This window comes from Panthera tigris, chromosome A2 (assembly GCF_018350195.1).
Source record: "Panthera tigris isolate Pti1 chromosome A2, P.tigris_Pti1_mat1.1, whole genome shotgun sequence".
Classification (NCBI taxonomy): Eukaryota; Metazoa; Chordata; class Mammalia; order Carnivora; family Felidae; genus Panthera; species Panthera tigris.
This window is the reverse complement of record NC_056661.1, coordinates 20,454,050-20,478,503: the sequence shown is the minus strand read 5'-3', so window position 1 is coordinate 20,478,503 and position 24,454 is coordinate 20,454,050. Positions and strand designations below refer to the sequence as shown.

Genomic DNA, 24,454 nt, shown 5'->3' with positions numbered 1-24,454 from the left:
TTGGGAAAGTGACCTCCTACCATAAAAGATGGGATTAAGTGAAGGGTCTAGTGAGGAGGGGCTTATCCTGGATTATATGGGATAATGCGATCACACGCACGCTTTATCAGAGAGGTGCCGAGGGAGTTTTGAGAGAGACACAAAAGGGAAGGCAATGTCAGGATGCAGGCAGAGGTCACAGCAGAGGTCACAGCAGAAGCTGGAGGAGGCAAGGAAGGAATTCTCTAGAGCTTGTTGGGGGAGTATGGCTCTCCTGATTACCTTGATTTCAGACTCCAGCCTACAGAACTGCGAGAGAACAAATTTCTGTTGTTTTAAGCTCCCATGTTTGTGGTAATTTGTTGCAGCAGCCACATAAACTAATACACCCCATAAGTTTTAAGTGAAGCGGTAAAGTCTCTTTTGCTTAAGCCAAGTCAGTTTTCTGTCATTTGCAACTGAAGGAGTCCTAATTCAGACAGGAGTTTGAGAGAACAGAGAGGCAAAAAGCATGGGGAATGTTATCTGAGCATAATGGAGGAGAGAAGAGGGGAAAGGGAAGGGTAGAGAAAAGGGGATGATGAGCCCTGCTAATGTGGCGATGTGGACACTGTTGCGGGGAGGAAAAAACAGGTGGAGTCAGCGCAGCAATGGGAACCCATAGGACCATTATGATTATCAATTATGACATAGGAACATCCATGCCATATCTACAACTGTGTGTGCATGCGTGCGTGTGAGAGAGGCAGAGACAGACAGACAGAGACATTCAGAGAGGATGGATGATCTGAGGGATGAAGCTGATCTGAGACACAACCCAAGAACTGCCAACCTAAGTCTGCCTGAAAGCCCAAATGATGGAGCACCAGCTTTGTGAGAGAAAAGAAGTCAAATAGTGATAAGCCAAATTCCAGTACCTAACAGAACAAAACTGGGACCTGTTTGTTGTATGCAAAGACATAAAAAACCTGGCCCCATACTAAAAGGAGTCAAGGTAATACAAAGTTAGGGTCAGGGGCTAGAAAAAGCAGAACTTGCCTGAGGAAGGAGAAGGAAAAAGGAAAGGAAGTGGTCCCTTCTCAAATCCACGAAACTGCCAAATGTGTAGACACCCTTTATTGGTACATACAAGGGCAGACCCAGCCATGGGGGATGCCCAGCCACCACTATCCTCATCAAAGATGATTGTTAAATTTTTATAGTGTTTATTTCCCTAACCCTCCCCCCTTTAAAAATAAGGTCTTTAGGGGCACCTGGGTGGCACAGTAGGTTGAGCGTCGACTCTTGATTTCAGCTCAGGTCATGATCTCATGGTTCATGGGTTTGAGTCCCACGTTGGGGTCTACACAGACAGTGTGGAGCCTGCTTGGGATTCTCTCTCTCCTCTCTCTTTCTCTGTTCCTCCCCTGTTCTCTCTCTGTGTCTCTCAAAAATAAATAAATAAACATTTTTTCTTTTAAATAAGGGCACCTTGAGGGACTTGGGTGGCCTGGTCGGTTAAGCGTCCGACTTCGGCTCAGGTTATGATGTCACGGTTCGTGGGTTCAAGCCCCGTGTCGGGCTCTGTGCTGACAGCTGGAAGCCTGGAGCCTGCTTCAGATTCTGTCTCCCTCTCTCTCTGTTCCTTCCCCGCTCATGCTCTGTCTCTCTCAAAAATAAATAAAGATTAAAAAAAATAAAAATAAAAAAATAAAATAAAATAGGGGCACCTTGGTGGCTCAGTCAGTTAAGTGTCTGACTGCAGCTCAGGTCATGACTCTTGGGTTTGTGATCCTCCAAACAAACCTTCGGATCCTCCATCTCCCTTTCTCTGTGACCCTCCCCCACCTCGCACATGCTCGCTCTCTCTCTCAAAAATAAACATTAAAAAAAAATTTTTAATGAAAAAAAATTAAGAAAAAATAACGCCTTTATAACACATACATAGAATATGTATCTAGACAGAGACCATATTGTGCAATTCAATTTGTTTTACTAACACCTTCCATGTCAGTCCACAGAGAACAACCTCATTCTTTGTGGTTTTATTAAGTGCTTAATAGATTCTATTCTTAATAGATTCTCTTAAGTGCTTAAGAGATTCACCTATATTGTGGTTATCAGTAGTTTACTCATTTTCATGTTAAAATTTCTGTCCTATGAATTTGACTGCTTGAGGTGCCTCATATACATGGAATCATTTCTTTCTGTGAATGACTTACTTCACTTAACATAATGTTGTCAAGGCTCATCCATGCTGTAGAATGTGTCAGAATTTCTTTCCCATTAAAGGCTGAATAATGTTCCATTGTGTGTATATACCACATTCTGTTTATTCATACATCTACCAATGGCCATTTGGGTGGCTTTCACATTTTTGGGTGGCTTTCACATTTTAACTGTTGTGAAAATTGCTGACATAAACATGGGTGTACAAATATCTTTTTGAGACTCATTTTCAATTCTTTTGGGCATATACCCAGAAGTGGGATTGCTAGATCACATGGTAAATTCTATTTTTAATTTTCTGAGTGTTCACTGAGCTGTTTCTATGGTGGCTGCACCATTTTACATCCCCACCAACAGTGCACGAGGGTTCCAATTTCTCTACATCCTCCCCAACAGTTGTTATTTGTGGGGTTTTTGTGGGTTTTTTTTTTTTTTGAGAGAGAGAGTGCAAGTGAGGGAGGGGCAGAAAGAGGGGACAGAGGATCTGAAGCAGGCTCTGTGCTGACTGGCTGACAGCAGCGAGCCTGAGGTGGGGCTCCAACTCACTAACTGCAAGGTCATGACGTGAGCCCAAGTCGGATGCTCAACCGAGTGAGCCACCCAGGTGCCTCTGCTGGGGTTTTTTTTTTTTTTTTTTTTAATAGTATCCATCCTTATGAATGTAAGGTGTGTCTCACTGTAGTTTTGATTTGCATTTCCCTAATGATCAGTGATGTTGAGCATTTTTACGTGTATTTATTGACCATTTGTATGTCTTCTTTGGAGAAACACTTATTCAAGTCCTTATTCAAATTGGGCTGTTTCTTACGGAATTTTAGTTCTCTATATACTCTAGATATTAATCTCCTAATCAAATATATGATTTCAAGTATTTTTCCCCATTCTGTGGGCTGCCATTTTACTCTGACAATAGCGTCTTTTGATACACAAAATTATAGCTCAATTTGTCTATTTTTTGGTTTCCTGTATCTTTGGTGCCACATCCAAGAAATCACTGCCAAGTCGAATGTTGTGCAGCTTTTGCCCCGTGCCTTCTTCTGAGAGTTTTAGGTCTTACATTCAGGTGTTTGATCCACTTTGAATTAATTTTTTAATATAGTGTTAGATAAGGGTCCAATTTCCTTCTTTTGCATGTGAAGATACAGTTTTCCCAGCACCATTTTTTAAAAAGTTTCCTTTCTCTTTTGAGGGGTCTTGGCATCCTTGTCAAAAATTACTTGACTACATAAGTGAGGGTTTATTTCTGGGCTCTCTGTTCTATTCCATTGGTCTGTCTTTATGCTGGTACCACAGTGCTTTGATTATTGTAACACTGTAGTAACTTTTTTTAATGTTTTTTGTTTGTTTGTTTGTTTTTTTGGTAGTAACTTTTGAAATCAGGAATCAAGAATGTGTGAGTCCTTCAGTTTTGTTCTTCCTTTTCAAGGCTGTTTTGGCTATTCAGAGTTCTTTGAGAGTCCATATGAATTTTAGAATGGACTTTTTCTATTTCTGCCAAAAAATTGTCTTTTGAACTTTGATAGAGATGGTGTTGAATCTATAGATTACCTTAAGTCTTCCAATCCATGCATATGGGGTGTGTTTCCATCTATTTTTGTCTTCTTTAATTATTTTCAGCTATGTTTTGTAGTTTTCATTGAACACTTGTCTTTTTCTTGGTTATGTTTGTTCCTGTTTTATTTTTTTTATGCTATTGCAAATGAATTTTGTAATTTCCTTTTCAGACTGCTCATTTTTAGTTTACCGGGAACAACTGCTTTCTATCATTGACTTGGCATCTTGCTACTTTGCTTAATTAATTTATTAGTTATCACAGTTAGTAGAATCTTTAACGTTTTCTACATATAATATCTTATCATATGTGAACAGAGATAATTTTATGTTTCCCTTTACCATTTGGATGCCTTTTATTTAAATTTCTTGCCTAACTGCTCTGGCTAACACTATGTTGAACAGAAGTGGTGAAAACAGACATCTTTATCTTGTTCCTGACCTTAGAGAAGCTTTTAGTCTTTCACCATTGAGTACCATGTTCACTGTGATGTTCATATATAGCTTTTATTATGTTGACTTAGTTTCATTCTATTCCTAGTTTGCCTAGTGTTTTTATCATGAAAAGGTACTGAATTTTGTCAAATGCTTTTTCTGCATTAATTGAAATGATCGTGTGGTTTTTTCCCCTTCATTCTGTTAATGTGGTGTACTACATTGATGGGTTCTGTATGTTGAACCATTCTTGCATTTCAGGAATGAATCCCACTTCCCACTTGGTCATGTGTATAAAGCTTTTAATATGCTACTGAATTCAGTTTGCTAGTATTTTCAAAAAGGATTTTTGCATCAGAGTTCATAAGGGATACTGGTCCAAAGTTTTCTTTTCTTTTTAGCCAGCCCTGCACATGTTTTTCATGGCCTGATCCCTTGTCTTCGGGTCAGCTTTCTTTCCTCTTCTTCTGTGGGTACTTGAAGATGTCCTTCCCAGCTAAATCTAGATGCCACTCAGCACGTATCTCTCCAGCTCTCCTCCGTGCTTCACAGACACACTGTTGGTCCTTTTTATTTTTTAGATATTGTACGTGAAGAACAAAATTTGAGCACTGCAGCCCAGTATATAAAATTCTTGCTCCTTACTACATGAGATGGTACAGGAAACCCAGGTATCCAAAGGTTTAATACCTCAGGGCTGGTGCCTTAATTTTCTTCCATAGCAAGCCAGCCACCTCAAGATTTTCTGTGGCAGCCAATGCCAACTGGAAGGACAAGGTCCACCAGGACTTCCTTCCTGGGCTTTTCCCCAACCATCTATGTATATGTCTGCCATGGCACTGGGTCATGGCTGTGGTGACATGGTCAGGAGGAGATTTTACTTTGTTTCCCTTCATGGATTCCCTTGGGCTAGCTCATGTGATGGAAGCAAATATAAGGAAGAGGATGTTCTGGAGATGCATGTAAAGAAATGGTCATAAAATGGAGCATCTTGAAGATGCGGATGGAATTCAAGGCAGCTTTGGGCTCTGCAGGGCTTTTGCAGAACTCACTCTGGGCCACTTTCTCCAGTTCGGTTAATTTTTATGTCCTAACTTTTCTTGCTACCACCATTTCTTTATGATCTTTATTCTTTTTCTTTTCCCTGCCTTGTAACATTGATTACTGAGGAACTGGGGCTTGGCCACCACCGCTCATAACCCTCACATGTCTAGGCATGAGCCTCAGCTCTGCTACTCCCTTTTCAACTGTCTCTACTTTTTACAATTCGAATTTCAGGGCACGAGAATTTTTTTCTTTTTTAAGATTAAAAAAATTTCAATCTCTACACCCAATGTGGGGCTCAAACTTACAACCCCAAGATCAAGGGTCATATACTCCACCGACTGAGCCAGCCAGGTGCCCCAAGAATGTTTGCTGATAGTGTTGTGTGCTTAAAAACAAGGTTCCACATATATCCAATAGCTATTTCAAATATTATCTTTTTTTGGTCCACTTTATCCTGTGAATGTCCAGGACAAGTATATGTGTAGAATTTTCTACTTGTCTCTGTAACTCTATCAGCTTTTTGGTTTTTTTCTACAAGTTAAATGTTTGTTTATTTTTGAGAGAGAGAGAGAGAGAGAGAGAGACAGAGTGCAAGTGGGGGACGGGCAGAGAGAGAAGGAGACACAGAATCCGAAGCAGGCTCCAGGCTCCAAGCTGTCAGCACAGAGCCTGATGCAGGGCTCCAACCCATGAACTTCGAGATCATGACCTGAGCCGAAGCTGGATGCTTAACTGACTAAACCACCCAGGTGCTCCTATTTACACGTTTTGAAGTTATGTTGTTGAATACATACACATTCCCAGTTATTATGGCTTCTTGGAATAATGTTCCTTTCATTGGTTTAAAAAAGGACCTGTGGAGCGCCTGGGTGGTTCAAATGGTTAAATGACTAACTCTTGGTTTTTGGCTCAGGTCATGATCTCACAATTCATGAGATCGAGCCCCTTCCAGCTCTGTGCTGAGCAATGGGGCCTGCTTGGGATTCTCTCTCCCTCTCTCTCCCCCCACCCCACTACATGCGTGCACTCTCTCTCTCAAAATAAATAAACTTAACAAAAACAAAAACAGGAGCTGCCAAGAGCCAGATAGTAAATATTTTGGGCTCTGCCAGCCATCTAGTCTTTGTAGCAACTGCTCAACCCTGCCATTGTAGCTCCACAGCAGCCATACACAATATGTAAACAGACAAGAGTGGCTGTGTCCTAAAAAAACATTTTTTATAAAAACAGGCAGTTGGTTAGATTGGCCAGTGGGCCACAGTTTGCTGACCCCTAGTATAAAACACTTTTAGTCCTTCCAGTGTTTAAATTCCATTTTATGTCCTATTTATTCTATTCTATGTTGCAATAGCTTTCTTTTGTTGAGAGTTTGCCTGATATATCTTCACCTTTTTGTTTTCGAATTTGTGTTACTTTGCTTTAGCTGTCCCTATTATAAACATTTGGTAGATGCATTTAATGTATTTAATTCCATCTATGAACCTGATTTTTAATTGCTGAGTTAATGCATTACACTTATGGTGACTGCTGACACATTTGGATTTCTTTCTGTTCTCGGTCTCAAAGTTCAGATCTGTTGCACCACCAGCAGGGTAGGTTAGCCATCAAACTCAAGACACGGTGGACTTTCATCTAGCACTAGGTTTCCTTAGCTCTGTAGAAAGCGCAGGTCAGGAAATCCACATGCATGGCAATGTCGGTCTCCTCAGGAGCCCAACAGCTACCCATGCATGCATTCCTCCCCACCTTCCACCCACAGGGAGCACCCTGGCACGGAGAACCGGTGTCTTCGTTTCCTACTGGTCTTTTCTATCGTTCCAGTTACTCAGGCACAAGGTGAGCATTTTAACTTGCAGCTCTCCCAGCCCAGACGCTTCATAGTAACCAAGACAGATAAACTGCACCTGGTGCATGGCTTTCTATCAAACACCCTCAAGACACATGACAAAGGAAAACCAAGGCCAACGCCTGACTGGGCTTGCTGGTAAGGATGCAGTGGGCCACTTTTGATTCAGACAGTTTATCACTCTGGTAGACAGTGAAAGCAAAATTATTCAAAGCGCCATGTCCCTGTGGTTCTTGTCCCCATGCAACAACAGGAAAGATATGAAATAAAAGGGCCAGATGACTGCAGTTCAAGTCATTGCTGAGGGGCCCAATCTAAGCTACTGCTGGGTGGCTTTATATTCTGCAGTTCTTTGGGGGGGGGGGCAGGGCAAAGAGCCCTGCTCTTCTTCAGAACCCAGGGGGAGATGGCAACGGTCTCGTAACAGCTTCCCAGGGAAGACAGCAGCTCCTGACATGCCCTCTGCTCCCTCATCTTCCTCCGTTCCAGGAGGATCCCAAGGTGTCCGGTCAAAGACTTAGATTCACTGTGGTTCAAGCTTTTGCCGTTTGTAACCTATATGCATATGTGCAAGTCTGCCACGACAAGGTCATTCTTCTACAGCTCCATCCCCTTTCATGTATCCACTAAGATTTCTCAGGGGCTCAGGCCACTCCATCAGATACCATCATTAGTTGTGCATATGGGGCCTGAGCCTCATCTTAAGGCAGCACTGGATGAGTGACCATAACGTGACAACTCCCAGTCAGGTGGTCAGGCCCACTGACAGTACTCACTGCAGCCAGGCTCTGCATCTGGAGCTGAGCCTGCAGAGTACGACATTCATCCAGATGCAGCAGAAGTGCTGGCAACAGGGCATGCTCCACCCCGCCCAGGCAGTAGAGTCCAGGGTGGTGCCCTTGTCACCCCCACTCACACTAGAAAGCTCAGCATGATTAGCAGTCTGTGAAACGGTATTAAAGGGTCCAAAAAAACAGGATGAAGCTGCAGAGAATCTTTTCAGTGTCCAGAAAGTCAATCTTGTTCTGTTATCTCAAATGGAGACTGCTCCTTTCTGGAATCAGCAGATGTTGGCAGGTTTCAAGAGTTTTCATTTTCTTTTATTTTTAATGTTTGTTTATTTTTGAGAGAGAGAGAGAGAGAGAGAGCAAGTGGGGGAGGGGCAGAGAGGAGAGGCAGACACAGAATCTGAAGCAGGCTCTAGGCTCCGAGCTGTCAGCAAAGAGCCTGACATGGGGCTTGAACTCACAAACTGTGAGATCATGACCTGAGCTGAAGTCAGGTGCTTAACTGACTGAGCCACCCAGGCACCCCAAGAATTTTCATTTTCAAGGTTTTCATTGGTCAGTGGAGGGTGGTGGCGGCAGTTTGGGTAACACTGACCAGACGCCCTGAGGACAAGAGCTGAGAGAGAGTAATGGTCCCTGCACCCCTCACCCTTGGGGTCTAAGGGCGTTCTCTTCTTAATTTAGCTTAGTTCAGCAAGAATCTGGTTCTGTGGTCTTCCTTATATACCCTGTGCCATCCTAGCACACCTCCCATCTCCTGACGTGTCGGCCACATCATCACCACCTTAGGATCTGTCAACCATGGTCATGATCAGACTCTTTGCAAGCAAATGATCTCTGATTAGGCAACCTGGAAGCCACTTTTGGAAGTACAGATGTCTGTGGGAAAGCCCAGCCTCACTCTTGCCCTTGACTTACAAGGTTCTTCCCCTTGCTGGAAAGATCCCAAACATCCTCTCTAGTATTTCACATCTCTACGGTGTATCTCCTAAATTTATCTTTCTGACTTCATCTTCCTTTCCTCCTCTCTTACTCTGCTTCTGCCATACCAGCCTCCCTAGTGTCACTCGAACATGCCAGGGACATTCTTGCTTCAGCTCCTTGACACCTCCCATCCCCCAGATACCTGTATAGCTTCCTCCCTGCCTCCTTCATCATGAAGTGACTCACAATCTGACCACCCCTATAAAAGCGGTACCTCCTTTCCATCCAGCATGCTCTGCACCCCCATCCAACTTTTCTTTATAACAAACATTACTATCCAAACATTCTCTATATAACTGTTCCATAAATACAGGAATCTTGCCTGATTTTTTTCACTGTTGGATCCCCAGCCTCTACAACACTTTGTGGCAGAGTGGATGCTCAATAAATAAGTGTTGAGTAAATTAATTTGGTCTAATCCAGTGAAATAAATCCCACTGAGCACAGGCCACTCAGCCCTAGTTCATGGACAAGTGCCTTCCCTTGGCCCCAGGCCTAGTCATGGATTCCAAGCAACACTAAGCAAAGAATTTCTGCTCAAAAATTCACTCATCCATTCAACAACTACTGAATCCCTACTATGTGCCAGGTACTATTACAGGCATTTGTTAAAGCAAAGAGTGAGACAGGGAAAGTCCCTACCTGCATGGAGGTCACATTCCAGTGAGGAAAACAAACCAACAAATAAATGAGCTTTCCATGCATTGGGACAGATGGTCATTTGTGATTGCTGTGCACTGACGAAGGGGTTTATGGATCCCACTGTCTAGTTTTGACAATGCTAACCCTCACCAACAATGACTAGTGTGTTAGAAAGATTCCTGCAAAAAACCCTAAACAGAAATGTTACTGAACTCACAAGTCACAGAAAGAAACCCTGGTGCTGCAATTTTTCTAGCCTCTAGAGGGAGCTCCTAATCAGCCAAAATAAGATGCCTTGGAAAATGCTTTTAGAAAAACAAATGTTTTGAAACATTTCCCTCCCTACGTGACTTTGCTGCCAAAAAGTTCACTTATAAAAATTCTTACAGCTAAAGACTTAAAGTTTTGAAAATATAATTTCCTTATATACTTATCACTTATCTCCCACCTTCACCCCCCCTTAAATTTTATTAGTTGTCAGTGTTCTGGACAAAAGAATTAATTAACAAACTGCCAGAAGTATAAAATGCAGGGAGAATGTGATCATTATTATAAGAAATTTCAACATCTGTAGCCAAAACTAAGGGCACAGGGGAACTAAGAAATGATAACAAACAAAATTCATCAACACATGCAGAACTTCACATCTTTCAAAACGGAAAGCAATCACTTATTTCATACATCCAAGAATATTTACAAAGGGCTGGCATGCACTTGGCCGGCAAAAAGAGCTTAATTTACAATTAAAAAAAATTTTTGTAATGTTAATTTATTTTTGAGACAGAGAGAGACAGAGTGTGAGCAGGGGAGGGGCAGAGAGAGAGGGAGATAGAATCCAAAGTAGGCTCCAGGCTCTGAGCTGTCAGTGCAGAGCCCAATGTGGGGCTCGAACTCACGAACCGCGAGATCATGACCTGAGCTGAAGTTGGACGCTTAACCAACTGAGCCACCCAGGCACCCCTCAATTTACAATTATAATCAGTATGTCTAATTATATCAGAAACAAATACGTTAGACATGTTTAAAGTGTTACCTCATTGGAAATTAAGGAAAACCTTTGACGGAAGGCGAAACCAAAATAAAACCACAAACTACCGAAAGAGCAAAAAGAAAAAGAAGACTACTTGTTATTTTTTTCTGAAAAGAGACTATTTCCTAATGAAGCCTGGACATGGACAGACTCTCACAGCCACAAAGCCTTCGTTATTAAGGAAGAAAGACCAAAAATGTGGAAACCCAGTACTCATCCTTTGAATGAAGATAAAAACAAGAACAAAAATGATAGAAGATCCAAAACAAATGAGGACAAGGGAGATAATACAAAGAAATAAAATTTCAAATTACTGAAACAGACACTCCCCCTTGCCCCCCCCCAAAAAATTACAGGAAAGATAAATAAGCTTAAGACCCCCTTATTTGAGGGGTGCCTGGGTGGCTCAGTCCGTTAAGCATCTGATTGCAGCTCACGTCATGATGTCGCAGTTTGTGATTTTAAGCCTCGTGTCAGGCTCTGTGCTGACAGCTCAGAGTCTGGAGCCTGCTTCAGATTCTGTATCTTCCTCTCTCTCTGCCCCTCCCCAGCTTGCACTCTCTCTCTCTCTCTTTCTCTCTCTCTCTCTCTCAAAAGTAAATAAACATTAAAAAAAAAAAGACTGGTTATTTGAAAAAGACTAATAAAATATATAAACTTCTATGAACCAGATTTAAAAAAAAGAGAGGGGGTAAAAATATACAAAATAGGAAATGAGAGCTGAGGACTACAGTAAATTTATAATTATTTGGAGAGAGTATTCTGTTCAATTTTATGGCTAACCAAATTTGAAAATATTGAGGAAATGGATGATTTCCTAGCAAAATATAAATTATTAAAATCAACCCAAGAAAAGTTGAAAACTTGAATAGATCAATTACCACAGAAGATTATATTTATTATGTATTAAATATTGCCTGGGAACCAGATGGTTTTATGGCTGAGTTTCATTTAACATTTACAGAGGAGATAATTCCAAATCTATTTAAATGATACCACATAATAGGAAAAAAGAGGGAAAACTCTCCAATTCCTTTCAGGAAGCCAACTTAACATTCACACCAAACCTGATAAAGATAGGCGCCAAAAAGAAAGCTAGACAGACCAGGGGTTGGCAAACTTTTCCTGTAAAGAGCCAAAGAGTCTATATTTAAGGTTTGCAGGCCATACGGTGTCTGTTGCAAGTACTTAACTCTGTGTTGGAACACAAAGGCAGCCAGAGACATTATGGAAATAGATGAGTGTGGTAGTGTTCCAATAAATCTTTATTATGGACACTGAAATTTGACTCTGATATAATTTCAAGTGTTGCAAAATATTATTATTATTTTGATTTTTTTTCCAACCATTTAAACATGTAAAAACCATTCTTAGGTCATGGATTGTACCAAAATTGGCCAGATTTGCTTGGGCAGGTACAGTGGTTTGCTGACCAAGGTAATAGCCCAATTTCACTAATCCATATAAATGTAAAAATGTGAAATAAACATTACCAAATAGAATCCAGCAATGTCAAAAGAATCGTACAGTGGGATTAAATCAAGTTTATTCCAGGAATGGCTCAGTATCAGGAAGAATTAGCATATGTCCTTAGTGAACAATTCAAAGTAAAAATGAACAGCCACTTGGCCAAGTCAATATATGCCTATAAGGATGCTTATAAAGTTCAGCAGATCTTAGTAACACTCTGCAATAGGAAGAAACTACTTAAAATTGATGAAGACTTATTTTGTTTCAGGCAAACAGCATTCTAAATGGTAAGGGGAAAGAAAACAATTTCCAATAAAATCAGGAACCTGACAGGGATGCCTTCTATCACTCCTATTATGCACAGTGCTTTGGGTCCCGCAAATGCAACAGGATGGGAAAATTAGTATAAGTTTTGAAAAGGAAATAAAAACTATTTCCTTCTGTTGCTGATGTGATTGTATACTTTGAAACTCTAAGAGAATCTAATGAGAAAAAACAGTCTATGAGAAATAGTAGAAAATTTGGCATGTGGCCTCATAAAATAAATATATAAAAATCAGCGGTGTTTCTCTGTATTAATAGTAACCAAATGGAAATTCAGTTGGATAAAACATTCCGTCCACAACAACAACAAACTATTAAATACTTAATAATAAATTAATCTGTAAGGACAATAACAGCATAAGAGAGGGGGGAGCAATACAGGGTCAAAATTTTTATATACAGTTGAAACTAAATTGTATTAATTTGAGTGGGCTGTCGTAATTTAAGGTGCTAATTGTGATCTTTGGAGTGACACTAACAAAAAATTTAAAAATATATAGTAAAGGAAACAAAAAAGGAATCAAAATGGTAAACTAGAAAACCTAACACAAAAGAAGGCAGTAAAGGAGGAACTGAAAAACAACAAGAGGGGTGCCTGGGTGGTTCAGTCGGTTAAGCGTCTGACTTTGGCTCAGGTCATGATCTCATTGTTCATGAGTTTGAGCCCTGCATCAGGCTCTTTGCTGACAGCTCAGAGCCTGGAGCCTGCTTCCGATTCTGTGTCTCCCTCTCTCTCTGCCTCTCCCCTGCTTGTACTCTGTCTCTCTCTCTCTCAAAAATAAACATTAAAAAAATTTTTTTTAAATAAAAGAAAGAAAACAACACGGATATCACATATAGAAAACAGCAAAATGTCAGTTCTTTCTTATCCATGATTACATTAAACAGCTTAAACTCTCCAATCAAAAGCAGAGAATGACAGAATAGATTATAACAAAGAAACATGATCCAACTATATTGTCTACAAAACACTCTCTTTGTATCCAAGAACACAAACAGGTTGAAAGAGGAAGGATGGAAAAAGATACTCCAGGAAAACCGTACCAAAAGAGAGCTGGGTAGATATACTAATATCAGATACAGTAGAGTTTAAGACAAAAATCGTATAAAAAACAAAGATGTTATCTAGTAATAAGAGAGTCAATCTATCAAGAATATGTTATAATTATAGGGGCGCCTGGGTGGCTCAGTCGGTTAGGCATTTGACTCTTGATTTCAGCTCAGGTCTTTTTTTTTTTTTTTTTTAATTTTTTTTTAGCCTTTATTTATTTTTGAGACAGAGAGAGACAGAGCATGAATGGGGGAGGGGCAGAGAGAGAGGGAGACACAGAATCGGAAGCAGGTTCCAGGCTCCGAGCCATCAGCCCAGAGCCCGACGCGGGGCGCAAACCCATGGACCGCGAGATTGTGACCTGAGCTGAAGTCGGACGCTTAACCGACTGAGCCACCCAGGCGCCCCTCAGCTCAGGTCTTAATCTCAGGCCAGTGAGTTCAAGTCCCGCATTGGGCCCTGCGCTGGGTGTGAAGCCTCCTTAAGATTCTCTCTCCCTCCCTCTGCTCCTCTCCCCCACTTGCACAAGCTCTCTCTCAAAAAAAAAGAAAAAAAAATTTAATAATTATAAACATATATGAAAGTAACAAAAGTCTCAAAATATAGGAAGCAAAACCTGACAGAAATCAGTGGAGAAATAGAAAGTTCAAAAATAATAGCTGGAGACTAATCATTTGATCAATTAGACAAAAGATACTAGGGAAAGAGAAGATTTAGACATCACTATATAGCAACCAGACCTGACAGACATCTAGAGAACACCCCTCCCAACAACAGCAGAACACCATTCTCCTCGAAGGCATGTAAAACATTCTTCAGGACAGAACATATATTAGGCCACAAAACAAATCTCAATGAATTGAAAAAGGTTGAAATCATACAGAGTATCTTCTCTGACCACATGGAAGGAAAATAGAAATATATATACATATATATACATATATAGCATATATATACATATACATATGTATATATATATGTATATGTATATATATAGTAGAATGTTAATAAAAATAATAGAAGGAAATCTGGAAAATTCACCACTCTGTGAAAATCAAAACCGCACTTTATTTAAAAAAAATTTTTTTTAAGTTTATTTATTTTTGACAGAGAGAGAGTGCAAGCATGAGCTGGGGAGGTGCAGAGAGAGAGGGAGACACAGAATCTGAAAAAGGCTCCAGGCTCTAAGCTGTCAGCAAAAGAGCCTCACGCGGGGCTTGAATCCATGAACTGTGAGATCATGACCTGGGCCGAAGTTGGACACTTAACCGACTGAGCCACCCAGGGGCTCCAAAAACACACTTTACAAAAAGAATATTTATTTATTTTGAGAGAGAGTGTGTATGCATGTTCAAGAGTGGAGGAGGGGGAGAGAGAGAGGGAGAGAAAGAGAATCCCAGGCAGGCTCCACGTTGTTAGTCCAGAGCCTGAAGCCCGAGGCTGATGTGGAGCTCGATCTTACAAACCATGAGATCATGACCTGAGCCGAAATCAAGAGTCAGACATTCAAATGACTGAGCCACTCAGACAACCCCTACTAAAAACACACTTAAAAAAATTTTTTTTAATGTTTATTTATTTTTGAGAGAGAAAGAGCATGAGTGAGTGAGGGGCAGAGAGAGATGGAGACACAGAATCCGAAGCAGGATCCGGGCTCTGAGTTGCCAGCACAGAGCGCGACGCAGGGCTCAAACTCACAAACCAGGAGATCATGATCTAAGCTGAAGTTGGATGCTTAACGGACTGAGCCACACAGGTGCATGCCCCAAAACACATACTTTTAAATAACTAGTGGGTCAAAAAGAAATCCCAAGGAAAATTAGAAAATACTTTTATATGACTAAAAACAAAAACACAACATCCCAAAATGGATGGGATATAGCAAAAGCAGTGCTCAGAAGGAAATTTATAGCTGTGAATGCCTCCATTAAAAAAAAGAAGAAATATCTCAGGGCACCTGGCTGGCTCAGTCAGAATAGAGAGTCACTCTTGATCTCAGGGTCATAAGTTTGAGCCCCACATTGGGCATACTTTACTTAAATAAATAGACTTAAAAAAAAGAATATCTCAAATTAATAACCTTCCACCTCAAAAAACTAGAAAAAGAAGAGCAAACTAAATGCAAATAGGGCAGAAATAATAAAGATTAGAGCTAAGATGAACAGAATAGAAAATAAGATAAACAATAGATCAATAAAACCAAGTTGATTCTCTAAAAAGACCAACAGAATTGACAAGCCTTTAGCTAGACTGAAAACTCAAATTAGTAAAATCAGGAATGAAAGTGGGGACCTTATAGAATAAAAAGATCATGAGAATCTTACAGACAATTTGCTATACCAGCAAATTAGATAACCAAGGGGAAATGGGCAAATTCCCAGCCACACACAAACAACCAAAACTGACTGAAGAAGAAATAGAAAATCTGAATGGGCCTGTAACAAGGAAAAAGATTGAGTCAACAGTTTAAAAACTTCTAACAAAGAAAAGCCCAGGGCCAGCCGACTTTATTGGTGAATTTTATAAAACATTAAAGAAGAACTGATACCATTCCTTCTAACATTGTTCCCCAAAACAGAAGAGAATGCTTCCTAACTCATTCCTTGAGGGCAGCACTTCCATGATGCCAACTCCTGACAAAGATACCATAAGAAAAAAACTCTAAAGACCAATACCAATTATGAGTACAGATGCAAAAACTTCAAAAAAAAAAAAAATCAGGGAATCAAATCCAAAAACGTATTAAAAGGATTATACAATGGGACCTAATAGGATTTATCCCAGGAATGGGAGCAAGGCAAGTGCAACATATGAAAATCAATGTTAATAAAGGGGAAAATCACATGATCATCTCAATTGATACAGAAAAAGAATTGACAAAATCTAGTATCTTTTCATGATAAAAGCATTCAATAACCTAGGAGTAGAAGGAAATTTCTCAACTTGATAAAGGGCAGCTATGGAAAACCCACAACTGACATTGTTCTCAATGGTGAAAGACTGAAATTTTTTTCTCTAAGATGAGGAATAAGACCAAGATAATCTGCTTTCATCACTGTTATTCAACATCATACTGGAAGTTTTAACCAAGGCAATTAAACAAGAAAGAGAACTAAAATGCATCCAAGTTAGATGAACCATGGGTTTGGGCCCTGCATCGGGCTCTCCGCTGTCAGCACAGAGCCTGCTTCAAATCCTGTCCCCCACCCTTTCTCTCTGCACCTGCCCCATTCACACACACTCTCTCTCTCAAAGTAAATAAACCTAAGCAATTGTCTAAAAAGAATAAAAATACTTAGGAATAAATTTAACCAAGCAGGTGTAGGACTTGTAGACTTAAAACTATAAAACACTGAAAGAAATTAAAGGAGACCTAAGTATATGGAAAGATATTCTGTGTTCATGGGTCAGAAGACTTAATATTCTCCAAATTGATTTACAGATTCAATGCAATACCTTTCATTCTCACTGCCCTTTTTTTTTTTTTACAGAAATGGAAAGCTCAGATGGAATTACCAAGATGTCAGAATAGCCAAAATGATCTTGAAAAAGATAAAGTTGGAGGACTCAAACTTCTCAATTTCAAAGCTTACTACAAAGCTACAGTGATCAAGATAGTATGGTACTATCTAGATATGTAGATCAATGGATTAGAATTGAAAGACCAGAAATAAACCTATAGATCTATGTTCAATTGATTTTTCTTTTATTTTTTAATTTTCTAAGTTTATTTATTTTTTGAGAAAGAGAGAGCAAGAGCAGGGGAAGGGCAGAGAGAGAAGGGGACAGAGGATCTGAAGCAGATTCAGCAGAAAGCCCAGTGTGGGGCCTGAACTCAAGAACCATGAGATCATGCATGACCTGAGCCAAAGTCAGAGGCTTAACCAACTGAGCCACCCAAGAGCCCCTGTGTTCAACTGATTTTTCAACAAGGACACCAAGACTCAGGGGAAAGGATATTCTCTTCAGCAAATGCTGCCTGGACAACTGGGTAACCCTCTGCAAAAGCATGGAGTTGCATTCTTGTCTCACAGCATATACAAATATTAACTCATAATCGATTGAAGTCCCAAAGGTAAGAGATAAAACTATAAAACTCTGAGAAGAAAACACAGGAGTAACACTTTATGAGCTTGGATTTGGCCGTGGATGGATTCTTAGCTCTAGCACCGAAGTATAAGCAATGGAAGAAAAATAGATAAATTGGATGTCAACAGAATTAAGAACTTTTGTGCACCAAAGGTCATTATATAAAAAAGGAAAAAACAACCTACAAAATGGAAGAAAATATTTTTTTTAATTTTTTTTAATGTTTATTTATTTTTGAGAGAAACAGACAGAATGCGAGTGGGTTAGGGCCAGAAAGAGAGAGAGACACAGAAGCAGAAGCAGGCTCCAGGCTCTGAGCTGTCACACAGAGCCCGATGCAGGGCTTGAACTCACGAGCTGTGAGATCATGACCTGAGCCGAAATCAGACGCTCAACCAACTGAGCCACCCAGGTGCCCCAAGAAAATATTTTCAAATCAAATATCTGATAAGGACCTAGAGTCCAGAATATATAAAGACGTCTTACAACTCAACAATGAAAAGACAAAGAAGCCAATTTAAAAGTGGTCAGTGGACATGAATAGACATTTCTCCAAAGAAAAATACGCAAATGCCCCCAAAGCACATGTTCAACATCATCTGGCAAATGCAAATCATAACCCCAATTAAATGCTATAATTTTAAAAAGTGGGAAATAACAAGTGTTGGCAAGGATATGGAGACTGGTGGGAATGTAAAATGGCCTGGATGCTGTGGAAAACAGATTGGCAGTTCCTCAGAAAGTTAAACACAGAATTCCCACATGACCCAGCAATTCCACTCCTAGGTATATAGCTAAAAGAACTAAAAACAGGTGTTCAAACCAATACTTGTACACAAATGCTCAGAGCAGTACTACTGACAATCACCAAAGAGCGAAAAACATTAACATATCTGCCAATTTATGAGTGGATACACAAAATGTGGTATATCCATGCAAGAAAATAGTAGTTAGCCATAGAAAGGAATGAAGTACTGATACATATTAGAACACGGATGAACCTTGAAAACATGCAAAGTAAAAGAAGCCAGTCATAAAAGGCCATTTATTCTCTCATTCCATTTATAAGAAACATCTGGAACAGGCAACTCCATATAGACTAAAAGCAGATTAGTAGCTGCCAGGGTCTGGGGTGACAGAAGGGTAGTGGGAAATGACTGTGTAATGGATACACGGTTTATTGGGGGGGGAGGGGGCAAAATTAGAATTAAAACAAGCCGAGGGGCACCTGGGTGGCTCAGTTGGTTAAGTAGATAGCAGTGATAGCAGTGATGGTTGTATAACATGGCACATGTACTAAAAGCCACTCAATTATACACTTTAAAATGGTTAAGGGGTGCCTGGGTGGCTCAGTCAGTTAAGCAACAAACTCTTTTTTTTTTTTTTTAATTTTTTAAATGTTTTTTTAATTTATTTGAGAGAGAGAGAGCCAGAGAGAGAGAGAGAGAGAGAGAGAGAGAGAGAGAGAGAGAGCAGGGGAGGGGCAGAGAAAGAGAGAGACACAGAATCCAAAGCAGGCTCCAGGCTCTGAGCTGTTAGCACAGAGCCCAATGCGGGGCTCAAACTCACGAACCATGAGATCATGACTCGAGCTGAAGTCGGACACTCAACCAACTGAGCCACCCTGGCGCCCCCAGCAACCAACTCTTCGTTTTGGCTCAAGTCATGATCTCAGGGTTTGAGATCAAGCCCCGTGTTGGGCTCCGTGTTGGGTGTGGAGCCTGCTTAAGATTCTTTCTCTCCCTCTAACGCTTGTGCTGTCTCTCTAAATAAACAAAATAATAAAATGGTTAAAATGGTCAATTTTATGTTATGTAATTTTTACCTCAATTAACTTAAAAAAATACATAAAACACACAAAACAGTTTTATATTTCCTTAGGTACATGGATGTACCGTGTCTATAAAGGCATAACTAATTGTCCAGGATACTCTCCAAGCTGGAATTAGTACTAATGCCAAGAAGGATTGCTAAGGGATATTTTAGTTTGAAATATATGAATTAAAAAGAAACTATTTTTAATAGAAAATGTAAACTAGTCTGTGCATGGTATAAATTCTGGAGGAAGAGCTTTGAAGGCAAATTTCATGGGAAATCCACTTTCCACCTTACATGTTTCTGCATTAGTTGAAATGTTAGCAACATATGTACCATTTTATAATCAGATCAAGAAATCAAGCAAGGAAGAGAAGAGAGCCGGAAGCTGGGGAGCGGAGGGGACTGATGAAATAGAGACCAAGGCTCGAGGTCTGTAATCTTACCTCTCGGCCCCATCTGCTGCCACTTTGTGAATACCTATAAAAGCATGAACATAAAAGGGGCCAGCAGGTTCTCCCAGAGACTTCTAAGAAGGAGACAAAGCCAAGGTATTCTGGCAACAACACACCTAGGACAGAGTGGGGTAGGGGAGAGACTCACAAGGAATAGTGGGATCTGATACCCTGATCATGGCAACCTGGCCCAGATGGACTGAGCCTCCGAACACTGGCCATGCCCACAGCCTGTGGATCCCTTCTGCAAAATCTGGTGGACTGGACTGGGAGTGGATAGATGCCTGATGCCAGGACCAACAGCTGAGTGCAGGGATGGAGGCCTTTAAGACACTGATATCAGCTCTCTGCTCACCCAGATTGACAGTTATTAAAGGAAGCAACAGAGTCTGCTCCAGAGGACTTTTCACATGATGCAAAGAGCTTGTGTGGCTGACAAGAGGGACAGAACCTCTGAGACACCCCAACGGCCAATGCCATGGCCATGAGAATGAGCGTTCACACAAGGTCTCAAATACACATAAACAGGAGCCACAGACAGTGCATAGCCCAACAGGCAGCGGATGCCTAGCAAACCCTCATGCAGAAAAATGAATGCTAACACGCATGCTAAAGCCAGAGCCACAATGGCCTTCCAGATCCCAAAGGACGCCCGGCATCTCTGCATCACCTGCGTCCGCACTTCCAGTCCCAACCCTGAATCCTGGAATCGCAGCTTTCTGTGAGCTCCCAGGAGACCTGGCTGCACAATTGCATTCTTACACACGGCAGGGCAGATCCAGGTTTTGTGGGGCCTGAGGCTTATATAATTTGGAAGGCCTACTTTAAGAAAAAGAATACAAAATTACAGGCTTGAAATTGGCAAGTGAATAATGAAGGACAAATAAAGAAATGACAACAAATTGTAAATTCTCAAAAGTTGGCAAATACCAAAGCATAGCATCATGTATATATTAGCTCACCTTCCCACCTCTATCATGCTTTTCCTACATCTTTTTGCAGCATAACCTTTGATTACTTCTGAATATGATGATTTTGTAATATCATTTTTGATAGAAACTTATTTATTATAGATACTCAGGATGCCATGAAGTAAAGTATGATTTCTCATGCTGACTTACACACTGTTTGTTCTGAGTAGCTCTGCTAGTTGCTGCACTGAAATCACAGGAATTCTGATCAATTCCCTTTCACAAAATTCACACCAAAATAAGAGAAAAGTATGGCATGTTTATAATGGTCTCATTGCATTAGCAGGTATATTCCCAACAAGACAGAACCTCAGTTTTAAGCGGGCATCAGTGAGAACAGAATCTTCCAGTTACGGTTTTACATGTCTAATAAGAGGAAGAACTTTCTACAGAGCAGCTTTTATCTCCATACTTTTCAAACCTCCGTTCTCCTCCCCCGCCCACCTACTTCTGGTGCCTGGTGCTGTAGGGCATGTTCATATCACCGTAGCAGCATGTGTCGCTGCATCTTCTTACCATGACACAGTAACTGGTGAGAGCCTTCCTGGAAGCCATTTCTAGTGGAATGGTTGGCAAGGATGTATCTATTCCCCACGGTGACTGTGAACGACATAAATCTGTCTCATTTAACCCATACTAAGTACGCATATCCCAGCTGTTTCTCCTTAGTCATGTCCCAAAAAGGGCTGCAGCCATTCCAACACCACCCAGTAGAAGAGTGACAGAGGTGGTCAGACAGGGGGAGACAGAGGCCCTCTTCAACTGTCTTGCTTTCACAAATTTTACATGAAAGCATACTAGCCTGTGAATGCACTGTTTGGAGGCCCTCCCACGGGCTCTGACACTTAAGCTTCTGGAAATCCAAACTGGCTAGGAGTATTCCTAAGTAAAACCCCTTACTTGAAGGAAAGCTGCATGAGTCTCTTATTGCTGCCGCCAACAGGAACAGAAATAAGTGACTGGAAAGTGTAAAAAGAGCAAGACTTAAGAGGCTAGTTGGGTCTGCGAAATATACTGCAAGCAAGAGATAACGGCCGACCTCCAAAATGATGGGAATTAACAAATGAGGGGACTGGTCAATCCGGAAGGAGGCACGAACAAGAGGAGAGAGGAGAGAGATGTGGCAAAAATGTGGATGGACAGGACCTGATGAGGGAGGAGACCTGTGTGCAGGTGGGCGGAGTCTAACGGGAGGGGGGGGGTGACTAACAGTTGAGGGCGGGGCTAAAGACTAGGGTGGCCTGATAAATGAGTGGACTCTGAAGACCAGGGCCATGGACACACAAAATGTGAGTAACACCCACACGGAAAGGGTCTGCCTGACAGATAATAAGCAGTGACTACTGATGAGTGGGGAACTGGAAATAAGATGAATGGGCCTGGAAATGGGAGGGCAGGGCCAACTGTGCCAGGCCCCCTTTCTACCCAGCACCACAGATGGGGACAGAAATGGGAGGGTACCCCAATGAGCATCTCCGTGTTCTTCCCTCCCCTGATCAGTTAGAGAACGCAGCTGTAAAGATTCAGTCATGGTGGCGTGGCAACATGGTGCGCCGGACGTTACTACACACAGCACTCAGGGCCTGGGTCATCCAGTGCTGGTGGAGGTCGATGCAGGCCAAGATGCTGGAGCAGAGACGGCGCCTGGCACTAAGACTCTACACCTGCCAGGAGTGGGCAGTGGTGAAAGTGCAGGCACAGGTTCGGATGTGGCAGGCTCGCAGACGATTTCTTCAGGCACGCCAAGCGGCCTGCATCATCCAGTCTCACTGGCGCTGGCATACCAGTCAAACCCGGGGTCTGATCCGGGGCCGCTATGAGGTCAAAGCCAGCCGGCTGGAACTTGACATCGAAATTCTCTTGACCTAGGGCACTAGTAGAGCCAAGGAGACTGGATCTCTCTTCCAATAAAGACACTTAACTGAGCATACTCTTGCTCTTTGGAAATTAGAAGCCATAAAAGAGGGATCAGCCCATCCCAGGGTACCCCACTCTAGGCCCTTACTCTTAATGCAAATCTGACCCATCCTGTACCCAGAAGAGACCCCAGGACCCAGGACAGGCTCTGACACCTCAGCCAGCCTGACCCCAGCTCTCTCCACAAGCAGGGTTAGGCATTGGGCTTTATTTTTCTGCAGCCCCTCCCCAGGCATCTCCATTCAAGATAGGACACCAGAGAGTCAGGCTGCAGCCAGAGCCAGCTGGGAAGACCAGGATTCCACAGGCCTATGCTAGGCAGGGTCCTCAGGGCCAGTGCAGTGTTTGACAGGGAGCCAGGAAGACAGGGCACCCAGCTGAGCAACAGCAGGACAGGAGATGTGCCTCACTGGGGGACAGTCAGCCAGAGCTAGTCTCTGGGGAAGACCAGGACAGGAGCCCAGGAGCAGCAGCTGTGCCTGCCGCTTCCACCACCAGGGGTTGAGAGACAAGGTTTCCCTCCCCTCTGCTGGCCACTTCCTGGGAAAACCAGGCACTGTGGGGGAAGGGAGAGAGAGCCCAGGGAGGTAGGGCTGAGGAAACAAGCATAGGGAGTCCAAGGGTAGGCAAGGACTGTCCCTATGCCACTGGAAGTCATTGGTTTAGGGATATGACCTCTAAATCTTACCACATCTTCAGAAGCAGCTCTTCTGGCCTCCCCCCAAGATCCACTGTATTTGCCCCAACCCTCCCACAGACGGTCACGCCCCCTGCAGGGCCTGTCTCAGGAGCTGATGGCCTGTGCTGGCTGAATTTCTTGCTAACTCTCAGCACCCAGGCTCAGCCCTCTGTCTCTGTCTCTCACAGCCTCTGCCTGGATGCTCAAGGTCCCTCAGATATTTGTCTCTGAACCTGCCTCCCAGAAGCCTGAGGCTCATGACCCTCCCCAGGTGTCTGCAATGGGTGGCCTTGCCTGAGGGGTGGGAGGAAGTGTACAGAAATCAGAGGTCCTCAGGGGCCTTGCATCTGGGTAAGGCTTCCCCTCTCCTCAGGGGTGTGCGTGCGTGCGTGTGGGGCTCACAGGAGGGTGTTTCCAGAACAGCTATGGCAGAGACGGGGATTCAGGGATCAGTCTGACACTCATTGCCTCCAGTAGCTGCAGATGGCAGTGATGCAGCCATAGCTTGCTCTTCCAAAGGAACCCCTCCAGGAGCTCTGGACACAGCTCTCATCTGCCCGCCTCGCTGGCGTGAGAGGCAGGAGACTCGCTAGGTCTGCATGCTGAATATGGCAGAATTCTGCATGACTTTCCCTGTAGGCACCACCCCTGCAGCGAGAGATGGTTAAAACCCAGGCTGGCAAGGCTTTACATCTCTGATTCTCAACCTATGTTTCATTGGAATCCCCTAGGACACAAAACATACCAATGCCTGGGCATATCCAGAGATCCTACTTTTACTGGTCCGTGGAGAGGCCTGGACATTGGAATTCAATGTGCAACCATGATTTGAAAACCGCTGAGTTAAGCCCTTCCCAGCTCAGGTAATATAGCCCACTAGGCCCATGTGGTCCTACCTGGGGATGGTGATGCAGAAGTCCAAACTGCTCGCCAGGCTCAAGGTAATTAAGGCTTTCCACTCTGCGATGAGCTAAGAATGCAAAGTAAAACAGGGATTCAGAGGGAGAGCTCCTTTGGTGGAAAATTCTTGGAAGCAAGAAAACACAGGTAGCTGGGGCTGGGATGGGGAGAGGCTGTTGGGGGGAAAATATGTGGGGCCTCTTATCCCCAGAGACAGGACCCCAGGAATATGGCACCATTCCTGTGTGAGCAATGGAGACTCAGGGACCAGCC

At 42.4% G+C, this 24,454-nt stretch overlaps 2 protein-coding genes and 1 long non-coding RNA gene across 3 annotated transcripts in view; 2 read left to right on the top strand and 1 right to left on the bottom strand.

The window, feature by feature from the left end:
• Positions 1–24,454, bottom strand: part of LOC102952243 (IQ domain-containing protein F5-like) — a 31,559-nt gene that overhangs the window by 6,346 nt on the left and 759 nt on the right. Inside the window, exons 2-3 of the mRNA XM_042979052.1 lie at positions 24,178–24,251; positions 21,202–21,285 (exon numbers count right to left, since the gene is read on the bottom strand). Coding sequence (XP_042834986.1) covers positions 21,202–21,285; positions 24,178–24,251 — 158 coding nt within the window. The remainder of the gene's footprint in view (positions 1–21,201; positions 21,286–24,177; positions 24,252–24,454) is intronic.
• On the top strand, positions 542–17,017 carry LOC122236661. The gene is made up of 3 exons (XR_006214814.1): positions 542–973; positions 6,980–7,056; positions 16,847–17,017. It is a non-coding gene; the product is annotated as an uncharacterized LOC122236661 (long non-coding RNA).
• Positions 21,873–22,611, top strand: IQCF6 (IQ motif containing F6). Its single transcript, XM_007081966.2, has 2 exons — positions 21,873–21,974; positions 22,186–22,611. The coding sequence occupies exons 1-2, from the start codon at positions 21,960–21,962 to the stop codon at positions 22,552–22,554; spliced, it is 384 nt and encodes a 127-aa protein (XP_007082028.1). The 5' UTR covers positions 21,873–21,959; the 3' UTR covers positions 22,555–22,611.